The 16,478-nt window shown below is 38.5% G+C and overlaps 1 protein-coding gene across 2 annotated transcripts in view; it reads left to right on the forward strand.

Annotated features, from left to right (window-relative positions):
• The window catches only part of tgfbr2b (transforming growth factor beta receptor 2b), a 28,090-nt gene extending 12,700 nt beyond the window's left edge, over window positions 1-15,390 (forward strand). For both annotated transcript variants that reach the window (XM_077215002.1, XM_077215003.1), the window contains exons 4-7: window positions 2,936-3,738; window positions 6,129-6,270; window positions 12,045-12,172; window positions 13,529-15,390. In XM_077215002.1, the coding sequence (XP_077071117.1) occupies window positions 2,936-3,738; window positions 6,129-6,270; window positions 12,045-12,172; window positions 13,529-13,717 (1,262 nt within the window). In that variant the 3' untranslated portion in view covers window positions 13,718-15,390. The remainder of the gene's footprint in view (window positions 1-2,935; window positions 3,739-6,128; window positions 6,271-12,044; window positions 12,173-13,528) is intronic.
• The last annotated feature ends 1,088 nt before the right edge of the window (window positions 15,391-16,478 follow it).

The raw sequence follows: 16,478 nt of genomic DNA on the forward strand, positions 1-16,478 counted from the left end.
ACAGTTACAGTCTGTCTTTTACATGTAGAGCATGCTATCAATCTCAGTTCTCCACATAAGGACAGGGATCCAAAAGGCAAAAACATGTACATATGGGAATCCTCACTTTGAGTTCTGACATTTTCAAAAGTAAAGCAAGCTAACGATGCCCAGCCAACTAATGAAAGCAGACCGAAGTTATTCGCAAGAAGGTGGAGAGAATTGGCCTGTCACATCAGTTAACATTTAGGATATGTGAAATTTCATGTTCAGAGATTTTATTAACTGGAAAAGTTAATAAATCTTTAAGTCATGGAAAGTCATGCTCAGCTTTAAAGTATTTTGGTGATAAGTTGCTTTTTGTGAGTGCCAGGATTAAAAAATGTAATTGATTATTTTTATAGAAAATAAATATCTTAAGATATTAACCTATAAATGTAAAAAAAGTAAAATGTTTATTGCAAAAATGTATTGTATTTAATCAAAGTCAAAATATTACTAAACACTGACATTTTTTAAATGTTACAAGTTAATATAGGCAACGCAATTACAATATGTAAAATGGTTATTAATATTGAGATCTGCTAAAGTTTATGTACTAATAATTGTGTTATTAAATTAGTGTTTTTTTAAGTGAGTGTTAGATGATGGCGAACAAAAAAGTACATCTATTTAATAGATTTTGCAGAAAGTGACTTACTGCATTCAAGCTATACATTTTTTTCAATTCACGCCTAGAAATCGAACCCGTGACCTTGCCGCTGCTTGCGCCATGCTCTGCTGTCTACGCAACATAGAGGCAAAGGTAATGTAAACATAGGTGGAAATAACCAAATCAAATATTCAATATCAACCAATACCGTTATTAAAAACTCAATCATGGGAGTTGTCGTCTTCACCTCAACAGCTGATGGAAAACAATACAACAGGACTCATGTTAATGGTGAGCGAATGTATTAAAGTTTTCTTAACGTTACTGTGGTGTGAAGCAGGGCAGGGCCGAGAGCATTGGGAGCGGAACGAGGCCGGTGGAGCGAATGAGAGACCTGCGTAACACACCGGTGCCTTTGTGGTTTCCTTGGTTTCTACAGATATACAACTGGAAATCGAAGGTCACTGACAGGCGACACAATAACATGGGCCGTTGCACTGGTTAAAATTGCGGATTACTCTGGATTTATTCGTTGGAAACATTTGGGATAATGCAAGTACACAAGTCAATAAAATATATAACACTGTTCGAGTGGTTCTTGGATATTTTAATCCAAAAATCGTACATATTGTGCCTTTAATTAATCCTTTTCCAGTAAGTATGAGCAATGGTAATAGTAACAGTGGTGCTTGTTAATGCACTAATAAGAAACATGTTCCCCCTCCCCCCATGAGAAGCAATTAAATTTTAATAGATTAACTTGTGAGTCAGAAGCTTTGGAAAGTGTAATCCACTTGATTCTTGTTAAGACCTTGGCACAGATGTACAGTGATGCGTTTAACGGTAGAGCCTGCAGAAAAGTGCCTCTTATTAGCTGATAATGTCATGGACCGCAGCAATGTGGCTGGCATCCTGTTTTAATGTGGCTGGAAAAAGCGCTGTGATTTCATGCACGTTTATTTTGGTTGTTTGGCTGGATAAGAGGTTTCTGCTGCTGTTTGTGAAGGGTTGAGTGTTCCCTCTGCACCACACGTCTATGCTTGATGTATGTGTTTGCAGACTGTTCTGTCTGCCAAACGCTTTGGCATTTATTGACGTTTTCCCTCTCCCTCCCTCTCCTTGTGTATCCTTTTCTGTTCTTTTTATGTCCGTGTCTCAATGATAAGGCGTGTCTGTGTGTTTGATGGAAGAATGCAGACAGACGAAACACTGACTCCACTCTCTGCCCACGTAGTTGGCAGGGCTCACTTTGTCTCTGGATTGAACCTGCAGCGCTAGGGCTTCTAAGCCAATGCTGAGGTTGGCATGCACACATCGTAGAAGGGTAAACTTTCCCTTGAAGGATGCAGTCACTGAACAGACTCCCACTGTGCGAGCTTCACTCTCACTTCCTGGTGTGGCAGGGAAAACTGCTTACAAACTGAGTTAATGATTAGGAGTTCAGTCAAACTGCTGTAGGTATAACGAAATGGTTATAGCTGATACTTGAAATGGCGCTACATTCTGGACATTTATGCTAAGGAGTCATTTAACTTTGCTCAAGGACACAATGGTGTTACAAAGCATCACTACCTCTTACTAACATTATATTTGATTTTTTTTTTTAATCAATGCAACATGATGCATTGAGATTTTATTGAACTCCTAATTTAAATAATGTAATGGTGTATATTTTGTAATCATTTAGTATTCATTTTATAATTAAGTTTATAATAAATGAAAAATATTATTTTAAATTTATTTAAAATAATGATATATATATTATATTTATTATTTTACTAAATTCACTGTTAATAAATTTCATAACATTATTTTTTTTATTTGTAAATTAAATGTTATAAAATTAATGTTATTTCTTATTTTTTATGAATAAATGTTCCCAGTAATACTATATTGATTAGCCAATTTTTATTGGATCATTCATTAAATGCAAAATGCCTTCAGCTAATAAATTGTTGCCAGGGCAACTAAAGATTTCTTGTTCAACAGATGATCAATTAGCAACACAAGAAATATTAATTTGTCATTATTTATTTCTAACATAGTCAATGGTAAGGTATGACATTGTTCAAGTAACTCTTTTAGGAATTGGAACAACATATGGGGAATATTGTTTGTCTAACATAAGTTTTTATGTAGATTCGTAGTAAAAAAAAACTAGGTATCAGACATTCTTGTATATAATTTTTGAACTGTTAACTTTTTACATTATATTGATTTCTAAGATGTGCATAACTAGTTTTGATTGTTGCATACATTTGCCTTGTGAGGTAAACGTTGTGACATAATCTGCTTTCTCTCCAGCTAGTGGTCCAGACCCCACAAATAACCAGGTGCTGTTGGTGATCCTGGTCAGTTTGCTACCCCTCCTGGTTTTGGCTGTGCTGGTCATCGCCTCCTTCTACTGTTATCGTATGTACCGTCGCCGCAAACTCGATGAGTGGGAGACAAAGAAGCCGTCCAAACGCAAGGGCCCCAAAGGCCCGCTGGACTGTAGTGATGCCTGTGCCATCATGATGGATGATGACCGCTCGGACAGCAGCTCCACGCACGCCAACAACCTCAACCACAACACGGATCCTCTGCCCATTGAGCTGGATCTTCATTTAGGCAAGGGCCGCTTTGCTGAGGTGTACAAAGCCAAACTGAGACAAAGCCCCTCGGAACAGTTTGAGACGGTGGCGGTGAAGATCTTCCCCTACGAAGAGTACGCATCCTGGAAGAACGAAAAGGACATCTTCTCGGACATCGATCTGAAGCACGAGAACATTTTACACTTCCTGACTGCCGAGGAGAGGAAGGTGGAGAAACAGTACTGGCTGATCACCGCCTATCACCCACGCGGGAACCTGCAGGAGTACCTCATGCGCCACCTCATCAGCTGGGAGGATCTGCGACTGCTTGGGGCCTCCATGGCCCGGGGTGTGGCTCATTTGCATAGTGACCACACCCCCTGCGGGAGGCCCAAAGTGCCCATCGTCCACCGAGATCTGAAGAGCTCTAACATCCTGGTGAAGAATGACCTCACTTGTTGCCTCTGTGACTTTGGGCTTGGCCTCCGTCTGGACAACTCGCTCTCAGTGGACGACTTGGCCAACAGTGGACAGGTATATGCAACAATATTTCATATGGTGCATTCTGTCTATATTGATGATATACGCTTCTGTTGAAGCCATCAGTCGACGTAATTTCAACTAAGTTTAACCAAAAAGGAAAATTCTGTCATAATTTACTCGCCCTTAAGTTCTTCCAAACCTGTATGAATTTCTTTCTTCTGCTGAACACAAAAGAAGATATTTTGAATAGGGCTGCATGATGTATCGTTTGCATGATGTATCAGGTGATTCGCTAATTATTTGCACGTGTTTTAAGTCCTGTCAGTTCAAACGTTCAAACGTGTTTAAAGCATTCAAGCGCAAGACGTGAAAGAGAGCTCAATTCTGAACTCGCGGTCTGTTATCTGTGCGGGCACACAGAGTCTTGCAGACAGCATGTGGACACCGAATTCTGTTCTCTTTCTCATCTTTTGTGCTTGAACGGACACATTCATGCAAAATGATGTCACATTGCCAGTCTCGCCGAGTATCCTTGTAAACACAGTCGCTTATGTCTTAAGTGAACGCAAACAATTGAGAAAGAAAACGGATGCGTATAGATCTGTGCATTAGGTCTTAAAGTGAAAGCAGTCTATAAACCTGCTGCCATTTGCCATTAATGTTAATCAAACAACAAAAGAAAAAAAGCTTTTGGAGCTTTAACAAAAATTAATTATATTTAATTTATACAGAGCAGACCTTGCAGTGATATTTTACGTAATTCCACTTCTGTTAGACTTACCTGAAAAGCAAAGCACTGTTTGTTCTATAGTATTTAACTATATGCTTGTATTTTATTTATTTTCGATTCACTCACCTACAAAATCACCCCAATCATTCTAGATTGATTAATTATATACAAATAGAGCCATTTCAAGACATCTGGTGAAATTGTTTTCATATAGCAATATATATGCAGAAAAACTAAATATTGCAATGTCAATTTTTTCCAACATGTGCAGCCCTAATTTGAAGTTGATGTTTTTTTCCCATACTGTGGAAGTCAATGGGGCTCATAAACCGTTTGGTTACCCATATTCTTCAAAATATATTTTTGTGTTCAGCTGAAGAAAGAAATTCATACAGGTTTGGAACAACTTGAGGGTGAGAAAATTCTGAAAATAAAATTTTTGAGTGAACTCTTTCTTTAATATCCACCAATTTGTGAACAAACGAAAGAGAGAGAGAGAGAGAGAGAGAGAGAGAGAGAGAGAGAGAGAGAGAGAGAGAGAGAGAGAGAGAGAGAGAGAGAGAGAGAGAGAGAGAGATCGGCAATGAAAGAGATCAGCAGAAATCTCGTCCAGTCGCATTAATATCTTATTTATTTTTGCAATAAATGAAAAAAAATATTGTTATTATTCTGACAACAAATGACTATACATCAATGGTTTTATATTATAGCATTGGTTTTTATTGATTTTCGTCCGTTGCATTGTTTATGGGATTGTAATCCCTTCATAAAAAAACTAATTTGCTTCAGGTGATGGAATATGGTAAAATGAGGAAGTGTAACTTATATTTGATCAAACCCAATGCAGCACACGACAGCTCAAATTTGCATGCTGTTATAGCTTTGTAAGTGTAAAACTGCCATGTTCTCTACCTAAAATTGTGCAGATTTACAGTGGCAGGGACGTCATGTCTTAACTTGCCTGGAAAGTCCCCTGAGGCATTTCACCATGTGCAGATGTGTATGTATGTATATGTGTGCCCTTTGTTCAAACTGTCTGCTCCAAATTATGATTCACTGGCTAAAAATGAAAAAAACAAAAGGCTCTGAGTGAATCAGTAATGAACGAGCTAACAATCGCCTGACTCTCAATACCCAGAGTGCTTTGATGTATGCCAACAATCTGTTAATCCCAGACAGTGACCCTAAACGCATTCAAAGGTAGTTTAGACTTCAGTGCTGAGGTTGCGTTTAATTGATCACATTTTAGTTTTGTTGGTTCATCGGTGTGACCTTTTGTACCTCTAAATTATAGTCGAGTAAAAAAGTGAGGTGTGCATGTTTTAAAGATAAAGAAATAAAAAAAGATCCCCTCGAAACAGTTAACCGAACAAAATCAATGACCAATTAGATAAATGATTTATCTGAATGACAATATGGAAGGAGTGAGTGAACTTGCCATTTAGATCAATGTTAATAAAGTAACACTTTATAATAAAGTCTCATTTCTTAACATTAGTTACAGTAATCCATTAACTAACATGAACTAACAATGAGCAATACATTTGTTACAGTATTTATTCAACCTTGTTAATGTTAGTTAATAAAATCCAGCTGTTCATTGTTTGTAATAATTATTGCTATTAAAAGTGCTGTGTTATCATGACAATGATAAATATACAATATCAAATTATTTACAGTTAAATAAGTATGTTATGTATCTGATTCCCAGGTGGGTACAGCCAGGTACATGGCTCCAGAAGTGCTGGAATCAAGGATCAACCTTGAGAACATCGAGTCATTCAAGCAAACCGATGTCTACTCCATGGCCCTGGTACTGTGGGAGATCACGTCCAGGTGTAATGCCATCGGAGGTGAGTACACAACCATCATCAAGATCTCACTTGGAAACATAGCTGTTATTTATGCATTTCCCAAATCAATATGGTTAATGAACTTGAGACAATGCTATTCTATTTCTATTCTGCCTGTAATTGTCCCTCAAGGAGAACAGGGATGAAAATAGGCTTGCCTTGTTATCTGATTCTGTCTGTGGCATTTAGTTGTTGTTTTTTTTTCTACCATCATTGGGCTATTGTTTCTGTGCACTGCATGGAAAGCCCACTGCGGCCCACACTGTGTTTTGAGCGATTTGCAGCTTCCTGTAATTGGAGGAGTCGCTCTTTAACAAGAGCAGAGGTGGTTCGGCGTACTCACTCTGTTTAGGGAATGTAAGGAATGTTTGAAACGTCAAGTGCTTCCTAAGAACTTTCCCTTTTTTGGTCAGGTGGGAAGGTTCTTGGCACACCCAGATATAGGCGTTAACAACAATATATAGCTGTCATTGACAATTTATGCTCTCATATGTATGAAATGCAACAGTAGATATTTGAATTAGTTATGGAGGTAAATATAAACATGAATGCAAATGGAATTTGAGGAAGAGAGAGGATTTTTTTGTTGAGATCAGGGTTTTTCCTGCATTGAAAATGTTTCATTGCTGCCTTGTGAAATTACGGCCCGCTGAAGTAAATTTAAATATACTTATCTTGCGTTTTTTTTTTTTTTTTGCTAAGTGCTAAATACTTTTGCATTTGAAATGTGTGGGGTGGTCTGAGAATCTGATTGAAGAGAAAAATATATTTTATGAAATAGGAAACAAGTTGTATATTTGTTAATTAATTTATAAATTAAAACAAATTAGTGTTGCACTGCAAAAGAAGTAATTTTCTGTGTTTTGGTGTAAAAAAAATAGCGGAGAAAAATCATTTGCTCAATTTTTAAGCACAAATTATATTGTGTTAAATACACTGCCTTTCAACATTTTTGGATAGTAATTAAAAAAATTAAAATCAAATTAAGTTTTATTCTACAGGAAAGCATTAAATTATTCACAATTGACAGTAAACATAATATTTATATTTGTAATAAATGCTGAGCTTTTGAACTTTCTATTCATCAAAAAAAGAGAAATTTTTTTTTATCAGTTTTCAGTATTAATCAGCACAACTGTTTTCAACACTGAAAATAAGAAATGTTTCTTGTTCACCAAATCAGCATTTTAGAATTATTTCTGAAGGATCATGTGACACTTAAGACTGGAGTAATAATGATGCCGAAAAATTCAGCTTTGCCATCAAAGGAATACATTCCAATTACAAATATATAAAATGTTTTTATCAAATATAGAAAACAGTTATTTCAAATCGTAATAATATTTTACAATGTTACTGTATTTTAGATCAAATAAATGCAGCATTCCTGAGCTTAAGAGACTTTCATTTGACATTTGAAAAATCTTACAGAAACACAAACTTTTAGCAGTAGTCAACATAAATGAATACATTTTGTTCTTCTTTGAATGTCATTTTGCTTCTCATGTAAATGTATCTTGTTTTTGAGCATGTTTAGATATTTTACTGGAAAACAAGACAAGAATATTGAGAAAGTAATTTTGTGGAATTTGACAGTCGAGTTCGGTAGGATCATCATTTCATCATTTACTCACCCTCAAGTTGTTCCAAACCTGAATTAATTTCTTTCTTCTGCTTAACACAAAAGAAGATATTTTGAATAAATAATATAATATATCTTTCTTTCTTCAAGAATATGGGTAACCAAACAGTCGATGTACCCCATTGACATCTATAGTATTTGTTCCCATATATGGAAGTCAATGGGGCCCATCAACTGTTTGGTTACCCATATTCTTGAAGAAAGAAAGATATGACAAGCAGAATAAAGAATACATACAGGTTTATAACAACTTAAGTGTGAGTAAATGATGACAGAATTTTCATTTTTGGGGGAACTATCCCTTTGAATCAGCTCTGGGAATATGAGTGATATGTATGAGTGTATTTTTTGTGTATATTGTTTCTCACACTGTCCCTGTGCATGTAGAGTTGTGTTACCGACATGCCCCGGCATGCCCTCTCTGTGGTTGACACAGGGGTTGCAGGAGTCCTCATGTCATGCTGCTTGAAGCTTATCTGAAGAGCTGGAGGTGTTTTCAGCCAGACAGACTGTCTCATTCCAGCCTGTGCTGAGGGGGGTAGAGACAGACATCCCAGGGTCTGTCTCTCAAAGTCTGTTTTTGTTTTTGTTCCTGACCACGTTCCGCTGGATGCAATGTTAAAAACCTGGGATCTCCTGCAAAAAGGGGGAAAAGAATCGTTTTCGGGACATAAGACTGCAGAAAGTCAACGTGTGGGTGATGGTGAAATGGAAAGCTGTGGCCGCGTTGTTCTGCTTCTGCGACTCAGTGTGTATGCTAGTAAGTCCTGAATTAGCACGGGGTGCGGCCTGGTCTAGAGTAGTACAGCAAACTTGAGACACTGCCAGTCAAGGAGGACTCACTCCCTCCCTTCCGAAGAGAAAGAGAGGAAAACAACAAGTAAATGGAGGACAGCAGCTGGCTAGCAGGTGGCAGAACCCCATGCAGGGTGGCCATCCATCAGTATAGGTCTCAGATTCACCGCCTCCACGCCTCTGACTGACTCAAGCTTCTACACTGACACGCAGAGGAGTCAAGGGTGTTGTGTGCTCATGATCCACCCTAAAACTGCCTGACTGAAGCCTGAAAGAATCCTCCTGCAACATTGCTCTCTAAGCAACTCTTAAATAGGTCAAAGTCTTTAAGCAGGAATCTTACCTCCTGTCTGCCCCAATCGACCGTCTAACTCACAGTGATTAATGGATGTTTTATTAAATGAAAATAATGCCTCTTTTTATTTTTTCTGAACTGTCAGTGTATAAAATCTTGCATATATATATATATATATATATAGTGTAATTTCCATTTATTCCATGGAATAAAACAACAGTGTTAATTTCACAGTTGATGCATTTTAATTTCACAGAATGATAATCAGAATTAATGTTTTTTTTGGAAATTATATTTACCTTAAGGAATTTGTAATTTACCATATAATTTTTCAACATCACATCTCAAATTTATCAATGACTCTCTATGTCTTGGATAAATAGCGAAAGTAAATGATAAAGGCATTATTAAAAGTATCCAAGAGAGTCTTACTGTGTGGCCTTATAATATAAGAAAAAGAAAAAAGCTTTTAATTGTAATACAAATCAGCCCCTGGGACATAAAAGCACTCAAGAATGAAGAAACACCCTTAAACTGTTTTTTTTTTCATTCTTTTTCTTGCACTCCTTCCCAGACTCGGATAGGCAGTGGAGGTAGCAGACGGTTCATCTAAAGGGGAAACTGTAGTACTAAAAGCGTTTCCCTGGATAGCACTAGCTGGGCCCGGGGTAGGAGGCCTCAGCCGGCAGGACATCTGTTTCTAAAACCACGGCATTCCTCATATAGCGAGTGCATTTGTGGAGCCTGGCCTCTTCAGCAAAGCAAAAAGTATAGAAAAAGAGACAGAGACCAAAAAAAGACAGACGCTAGGTGACCTTAAAGGAGAACTCCGGGCAATTTTTTAGTTAATCTTGATCGTTAGACCTTTGTGAGTACTGACTATAGAAAAAAAAACTAACCGGATTGGTGCTTGCTACGCGGAGCTGCGACCGCGAATGCCCAGAGCTCCCACCCAGCTAAAACGGCAGCTATGGGGGCATGGACATAAAGAGCGTTTTTGAGCCACTTAACAGACACAAAATGCAATTAAAATGTCTGTGCAACATGAACAGGGACCCTACATGTGAACAAGATGCGTTTAGCAACTTAGCCATTGTTTCAACTCACCTAAATAGCCTTTTAGACGGCAAGCTGTAGTCTCGCGCTGCAGTCCCGTGCTGTAGCCGGAAAAGGTAAACAATGTCCAGGTGGGAGGAGCGTTGATCATGTGCGACGAGTTAAGATCAGAGTTGTTTACAAGTGAAGAAGAAATGGTTCGTGTTTGTGCCTTTACGAATTGTGGCAACAGAATGCGAAAATATAAGAGCTTAAATTTTCATCGTCTTCCTTTTCACGACCTCGAGATTCTGCAGTTGTGGCTATAGTTGTACTTCAACTTGATGTGCAAACTCCCGTAGAAGTACTACGCTCTAAAGATTACTGCATTTGCAGCGAACACTTGGACAAGGATGACTACACACACTCAACACAAAATTACAATTGTATTGTAATTGTATTCGCTGCGAATGCAGTAATCTTTAGAGCGTAGTACTACGGGAGTTTGCACATCAAGTTGAAGTACAACTAGCCACAACTGCAGAATCTCGAGGTCATGAAAAGGAAGACGATGAAAATTTAAAGTCTTATATTTTCGCATTCTGTTGCCACAATTTGGAAAGGCACAAACACGAACCATTTCTTCTTCACTTGTAAGCAACTCTGATCTTAACTCGTCGCACATGATCAACGCTCCTCCCACCTGGACAATGTTTACCTTTTCCAGCTACAGTACGGGACTGCAGCGCGAGACTACAGCTTGCCGTCTAAAAGACTATTTAGGTGAGTTGAAACAATGGCTAAGTTGCTAAACGCATCTTGTTCACATGTAAGGGCCCTGTTCATGTTGGACAGACATTTTAATTGCATTTTGTGTCTGTTAAGAGGCTCAGAAACGCTCTTTATGTCCATGCCCCCATAGCTGCCGTTTCAGCTGGGTGGGAGCTCTGGGCATTCGCGGTCGCAGCTCCGCGTAGCAAGCACCAATCCGGTTCATTTTTTTTTCTATAGTCCGTACTCACAAAGGTCTAACGATCAAGATTAACTTAAAAATTGCCCGGAGTTCTCCTTTAATTTTGCAGAAAGCCTCATCTACAGATTGCATGCATGCTAAATACCGATTTTGTCAGTTTTACCACCGCCCGGTCAGAGCCACACGCAGGGCACAGAGGACAGCAGAAATAGCACCGCAGGGGTGGGAGTATTTTGTTTAAGAGCTGAAACAGGGGAAGTCCACTTGTCAAAAACAGGATGCGTTCGCTTGTGGAGTCAGCTTCTCCACAGGGTCTCAATCGCAGTCCTCCACTTCCTGTCCCAGACTGCATGCTGGCCTAGCCCCTTCCTGTGGGCCCAGAGTGCTGGGCAAGAACCACAGAGCACACTCTCCAATCAAGAGCAAGCCGCTCCAAAGTAAACCTACTCATCAACCGTCATTTGCTGTAATGGATTTTATATTGGCCAAGAAGAGGACAATAACCGCTGTTTTATGGGAGGTTTTTGGTGTTTCTTGTAGATTTTTAGCACACCATGTTTATGTGTGTTATCTATAGCTGGCTCTGGTCAAGTACTTGGCTATGGAGGCTGAAGACAGATATATGATTGGGCCTCTGCAGCTGGAAGTTTCACAATGTCTGGAAAATGTGTTTTTTGAGCTCACTGGCACAGTCAGGTGATTAGCCTCGTATTTCACCAATTTGTTTTCATGAACAAAACAAATGACCCACAAAATCAGCATTGTTAATTGTTGGCATTCTGATGGAGCAACTGATTTTGTTTCATTTTTCTCTAGTTGCCGCATTTACAGTTTAGGTTTTTCAGGTCTGGATAGAGCTGAATATTCCGGATGCATATGGAATATGCTTTTCCACCCTCCATCAGGGCTCGCTTCCAACCTCAGTACTTCTCACGACCTAACTTCTTCTGAAATGAAGAATGAATTCTTCATGCTGTCATAAGGGCATGTATTATCTGTCTGATAATCTGATTGTCTTGTGTGTTTCTTCACAGAGGTTAAGGATTACGAACCTCCATTTGGCTCTAAAGTCCGAGAACACCCCTGTGTGGAGAGCATGAAAGACAATGTGCTACGAGACCGGGGCAGGCCAGAGATCCCCAACAGCTGGATGAAACACCAGGTAAAAGAGCATAGGGTTGTATTTTGATCTCAGAACATGGTAAGAGACAGCATATTAGCCCAGTGACAAGAACTTTTTTTGAGAGGTTTTGGAAGGCGTATAATTGTCCTGTGAAAAATAGCTTTTAGTTTTAGTAATTTTGACTCTGTTCAAAACATTGGGGTAAGTACTTTTATTCAGCAAGGATGCATTGAATTGATCAAAAGATACAGTAAAGACATTTATAATGTTACAGAACATTTCTTTTGAACTGTCTATTAATCAATTCTGGGGGGGGGGGGGGGGACTGTTTCTATGAAAATATTATGCAGTACAACTGTTTTCAACATTGATAAGAAGAAATGAGCAACAAATCAGCATATTAGAATGATTTCTAAAGGATCATGTGACGCTGAAGACTGGAGTAATGATGCTGAAAATTCAGCTTTGCCATTGAATGAATAAGTCACTTTTTAAAATGTATTTAAGTAGAAAATATTTATTTTAAATTCTAATAATATTTCACAATGTTACTGTTTTACTTCATTTTTGATTAAATAAATGCATCCTTGATGAGTATAAGAAACATAAAAAAAAATACTGACCGCCAAAATTTTGAATGGTAGTAGTGTACATACATTTTTACACAAAATTTTGTTAGATTTCTCTGAAAACAAGGCTTATATTATCTCATTTTGCTTCCAACTTTAATGAGTCTTGTTTAGATATTTTTACCTGAAAACAAAATACTGAGTAAGGGGCAATTCACACGGAATGTGGCTTTCCATTCCACTGCGCTATTTTTCCATTGGTTTTCAATGTAAACGCTGCTAGATGGACGCGTTTGACCGCTACACTCGTGTCTTGTGCTTGACGTGTCATTCTAAAAACGTGGCGCTCAAGTTAAAATAAGTTCAACTTATAAAAAAAATTAGCTCTAGACCATTTGTTTTTCTTTTCCCCTCTTCACTGACATGTGTCTCACATTTTCAACTGCAAAAAAGTGTTCTGTGTGAATGGCAATTTTGTGCTTGTGCTTTTGTTTGACTGTCAAACTGTCCCCTAACTTTTGAATTGTATTGTATACTGACAAAAAGTGGGATTTAAATGGAAAAAACCCCCTAAAAAAACTAACCCTAACCCAGGGATGTAGAGTTTAGTTCCCAAGTTGAACCAAAACATGAACCAAAACAATGCTCAACTTCTATAGATATAGTTGATTAGATGAGTAAAATAGTTATAGTTGAGTAAACCTTTTGTAAATGACTTGACAAAATATTGATTGAATTTAAAGGGCATTTTCATCAAAAGACAAAACGAAAATAAAACACTGTTTTTAGGCTACTACATTCACAAACACTCGTGTTTTGTCTCCAGGGAGTGGCTACAGTCTGCGCCACCATCAACGAGTGCTGGGACCACGATCCAGAGGCCAGACTCACGGCACAGTGTGTGGCCGAGCGATTCAACGACATGGACGATGACCTAGACAAGTTGTCCACCTGCAGCAGCTCCGAGGAGAAGATTCCTGAAGATTGCTCTGTGAGCGTGAGCGACGACAAATGAGAGAAACTCTCTCTCTCTCTGCAAAAACTGAATGTTTGGATCCTTCCAATGAGATGGAGTGGAAGACCTTTTCATTAAGCTTTGTTTCATAGCCAAAGATTTCATGCACTTTATCAGATTATGCATAGCTCACACTGAGGAAGGTCAGGCTACCGCGCGAGAGGAGCTGGACAGACGCTGGTTTTCTCCTCTGACAGCTGACCAAGAGCCAAATGTAATCAGGAAAATGTTTTGCCTCGACACTAAAGATTCATAGGAGATTGTATAACTTTTTACAGATCATTTCAGGATTTTCTGGATTTGTGGAAGAATGTGTTGTTGGGTGAGAGATTTGTGTTTGTGTGCATGAGTGTGTTAGAATACTAGCGTGGGTGTTTGTATGTTTGATGCTTTTACCGAATTGTGAATTGTGCTTATTAGCCAAAGATAAAAGTATGTTGTAAATACTGCTTTTCAACATAAAAAACCTACACTAATTGAGAGAGCCAAAAAATGGGGAAAATATGCTGCACGTAGGGCTGGGCAGTATATTGTGTTTGTGCGATATATCAATATATTTGTATAAACTATATAGGATGAGGCAATGCTGTTTATATCTATGTACAGTATTGTGATGATATGGGCGCATCTGAAAAATGGACACAGAGTGAGCTGCAGTATGGAAAGTACACAACCCAATTTAGCCTAAACCTGAGACTCGTAAGATATAGGTAACGCGTATTGTTGTCCCAAGTGGCTTGTCCCGTCGGGTGCTTTGACAGATACTGATACCAACATGACATCATGACTTTGCGTAAACATACACGCCACTTTCAAGTCAAGTGGCGTGTTATCTATAAGCATTTTGAGCTATCCGCGTGTATGTCCACGCCGAAATCTTTTGCGTGTATGTCTACGCCATTAAATGTCCGAGTGATTCCGCGTGTATGTGTACGCCGTTAAATGTCCGAGCGAAACGAAGCAAAATCTATATCTACATCTGTGGAGCGATCTTTTTTTTCCTAGGATGGTAGGAGAACACTCATAAATGGTATTAACCCCAGTGACGGGTAGGTTTAGGGACGGGGTTGGGGTAGGTCATATATCTATATATACATAATACAGTAATATAACGTTAAGTCAAAGGCGTTGATAAACACGCTGAAAAGCGATTATGCGTGTTGATAGCACGCCAAAAATGGAAATACGAATTGGCGTGTCATACATACGCCATTTCATGAGATCAGTCTGCTGATACATATGCTGTTTAATGCATTTGATATGTTGTTTTCCTCAGTGCAAAACTTACATTTCACAAGTATATTCTCCATCTGTAAATATTAGAAGGTCATGCATTGTGCTGTCAGGAGTGGACAACCCTGATGCAGGCTAGTCTCCACTAAACTTCACAGACTTCAGTGAACGAGCGCTGCCGTCCGCCTAACAGACGGAAATACAGAGATATACACTATATCGTCATTCAGCCAAAAAATACAGATATGATTTTTTGGACATGTCGTCCAGCCCTACCCATACCAAAAAAATTAGTTAAACAGTATTTTGAAATCACAAAATGCCTCGTATGTTCACATGTCCTGGATATTGAATTGTGCCTCTCTTTTACTACTTTTTATGTAATATATTGTAAATCTTTGATGATTAAAATACATTTATGTACAGTATTGACACTAAAATGGGTCAAATTTTTTCATTTTGTTTTTATACAGCCTGTTCATTGTGTAGTATTCTTTGAATTATTAGTTGGATCTATAAGGTCCACTATCAGCCTGGGAAATTTGTGAAGGTTCCTTTCATTTGGGTGATGATTGACAGCCAGGTATTACATGTATAACGCCGCTGGTTACAACAATGTTTTCAGTTAGTCTTAATAAACATTCCATTAACCGGTTGTCACGCATGCCCACTAGTTCAGTGTTGTGGGAAATGAACCTCTTTAATGGAAATCAGTTATCAAATATGCCTCGTAGAACTGACACCTGCGTTTCTTACATAAGCCTCAGGGTTTCTACTACAAGAACACCTAAATCAAGAATCTGTTGTGTGAAAGTATCTTTTCAATTCAATTCGGTTTAAAGGGACACTGTGTAGGTTTTTACGTATTTTATTATCTGAAATCAATATTTTTATTCATAAATATGTCCTCAATGGTGTACAAATACCTCTGCAAATTATCTGACTTATCCTCGTAAATGAAGAATTTATTATCTTTATGTACATGGGACGGGTAGGTTCACGGAGGCTTCCATGTCGTTCCGCCATCTTGAAAAACTATAATAGCAGAGAGGGTCAAAAAGTACCAACCAAACGCGTTTCCGCAACGCGTTTTCGTTCAGACTCAGAGCAAGCGTCACGTGACTGAAAGCAGCAGAAACGGAGGAGGAGAGCAGTGAGAGGCGCGTTCCCGGCGGCAAGTTTAAACGGCTGTATTGCACTCATGTATCTCATGTATCAATGTAAAAAAAAAAAAAAACTTTATTTGTGATCAGAAGAAATATTTCTCTCTGTAAGATTTTCTATAGCTTTCTTTTTTTCCCCAATAAATGATTAATTAGCTCAAGTTGTGAATTTGCTATGTGCATAAGATTGTACAGAGAATTAAAATTAATTTATACTACTGCTAGACACATAAATTGTACAAACCTCGGTCGTTTCTCTTCGCTGCCTTTGGAAACTTTCAATTCTATTTAGATCGTCTCTTGTAGCGGCCGGGCATCTTTGCCGTCGTTGTGTTGACTCTCGCGCTCCTCGTCGTCCATCTCCT

The sequence above is a fragment of the Siphateles boraxobius genome, unplaced genomic scaffold (assembly GCF_051911475.1).
Source record: "Siphateles boraxobius isolate OS27281-9 unplaced genomic scaffold, OSU_SipBor_1 68, whole genome shotgun sequence".
NCBI lineage: Eukaryota > Metazoa > Chordata > Actinopteri > Cypriniformes > Leuciscidae > Siphateles > Siphateles boraxobius.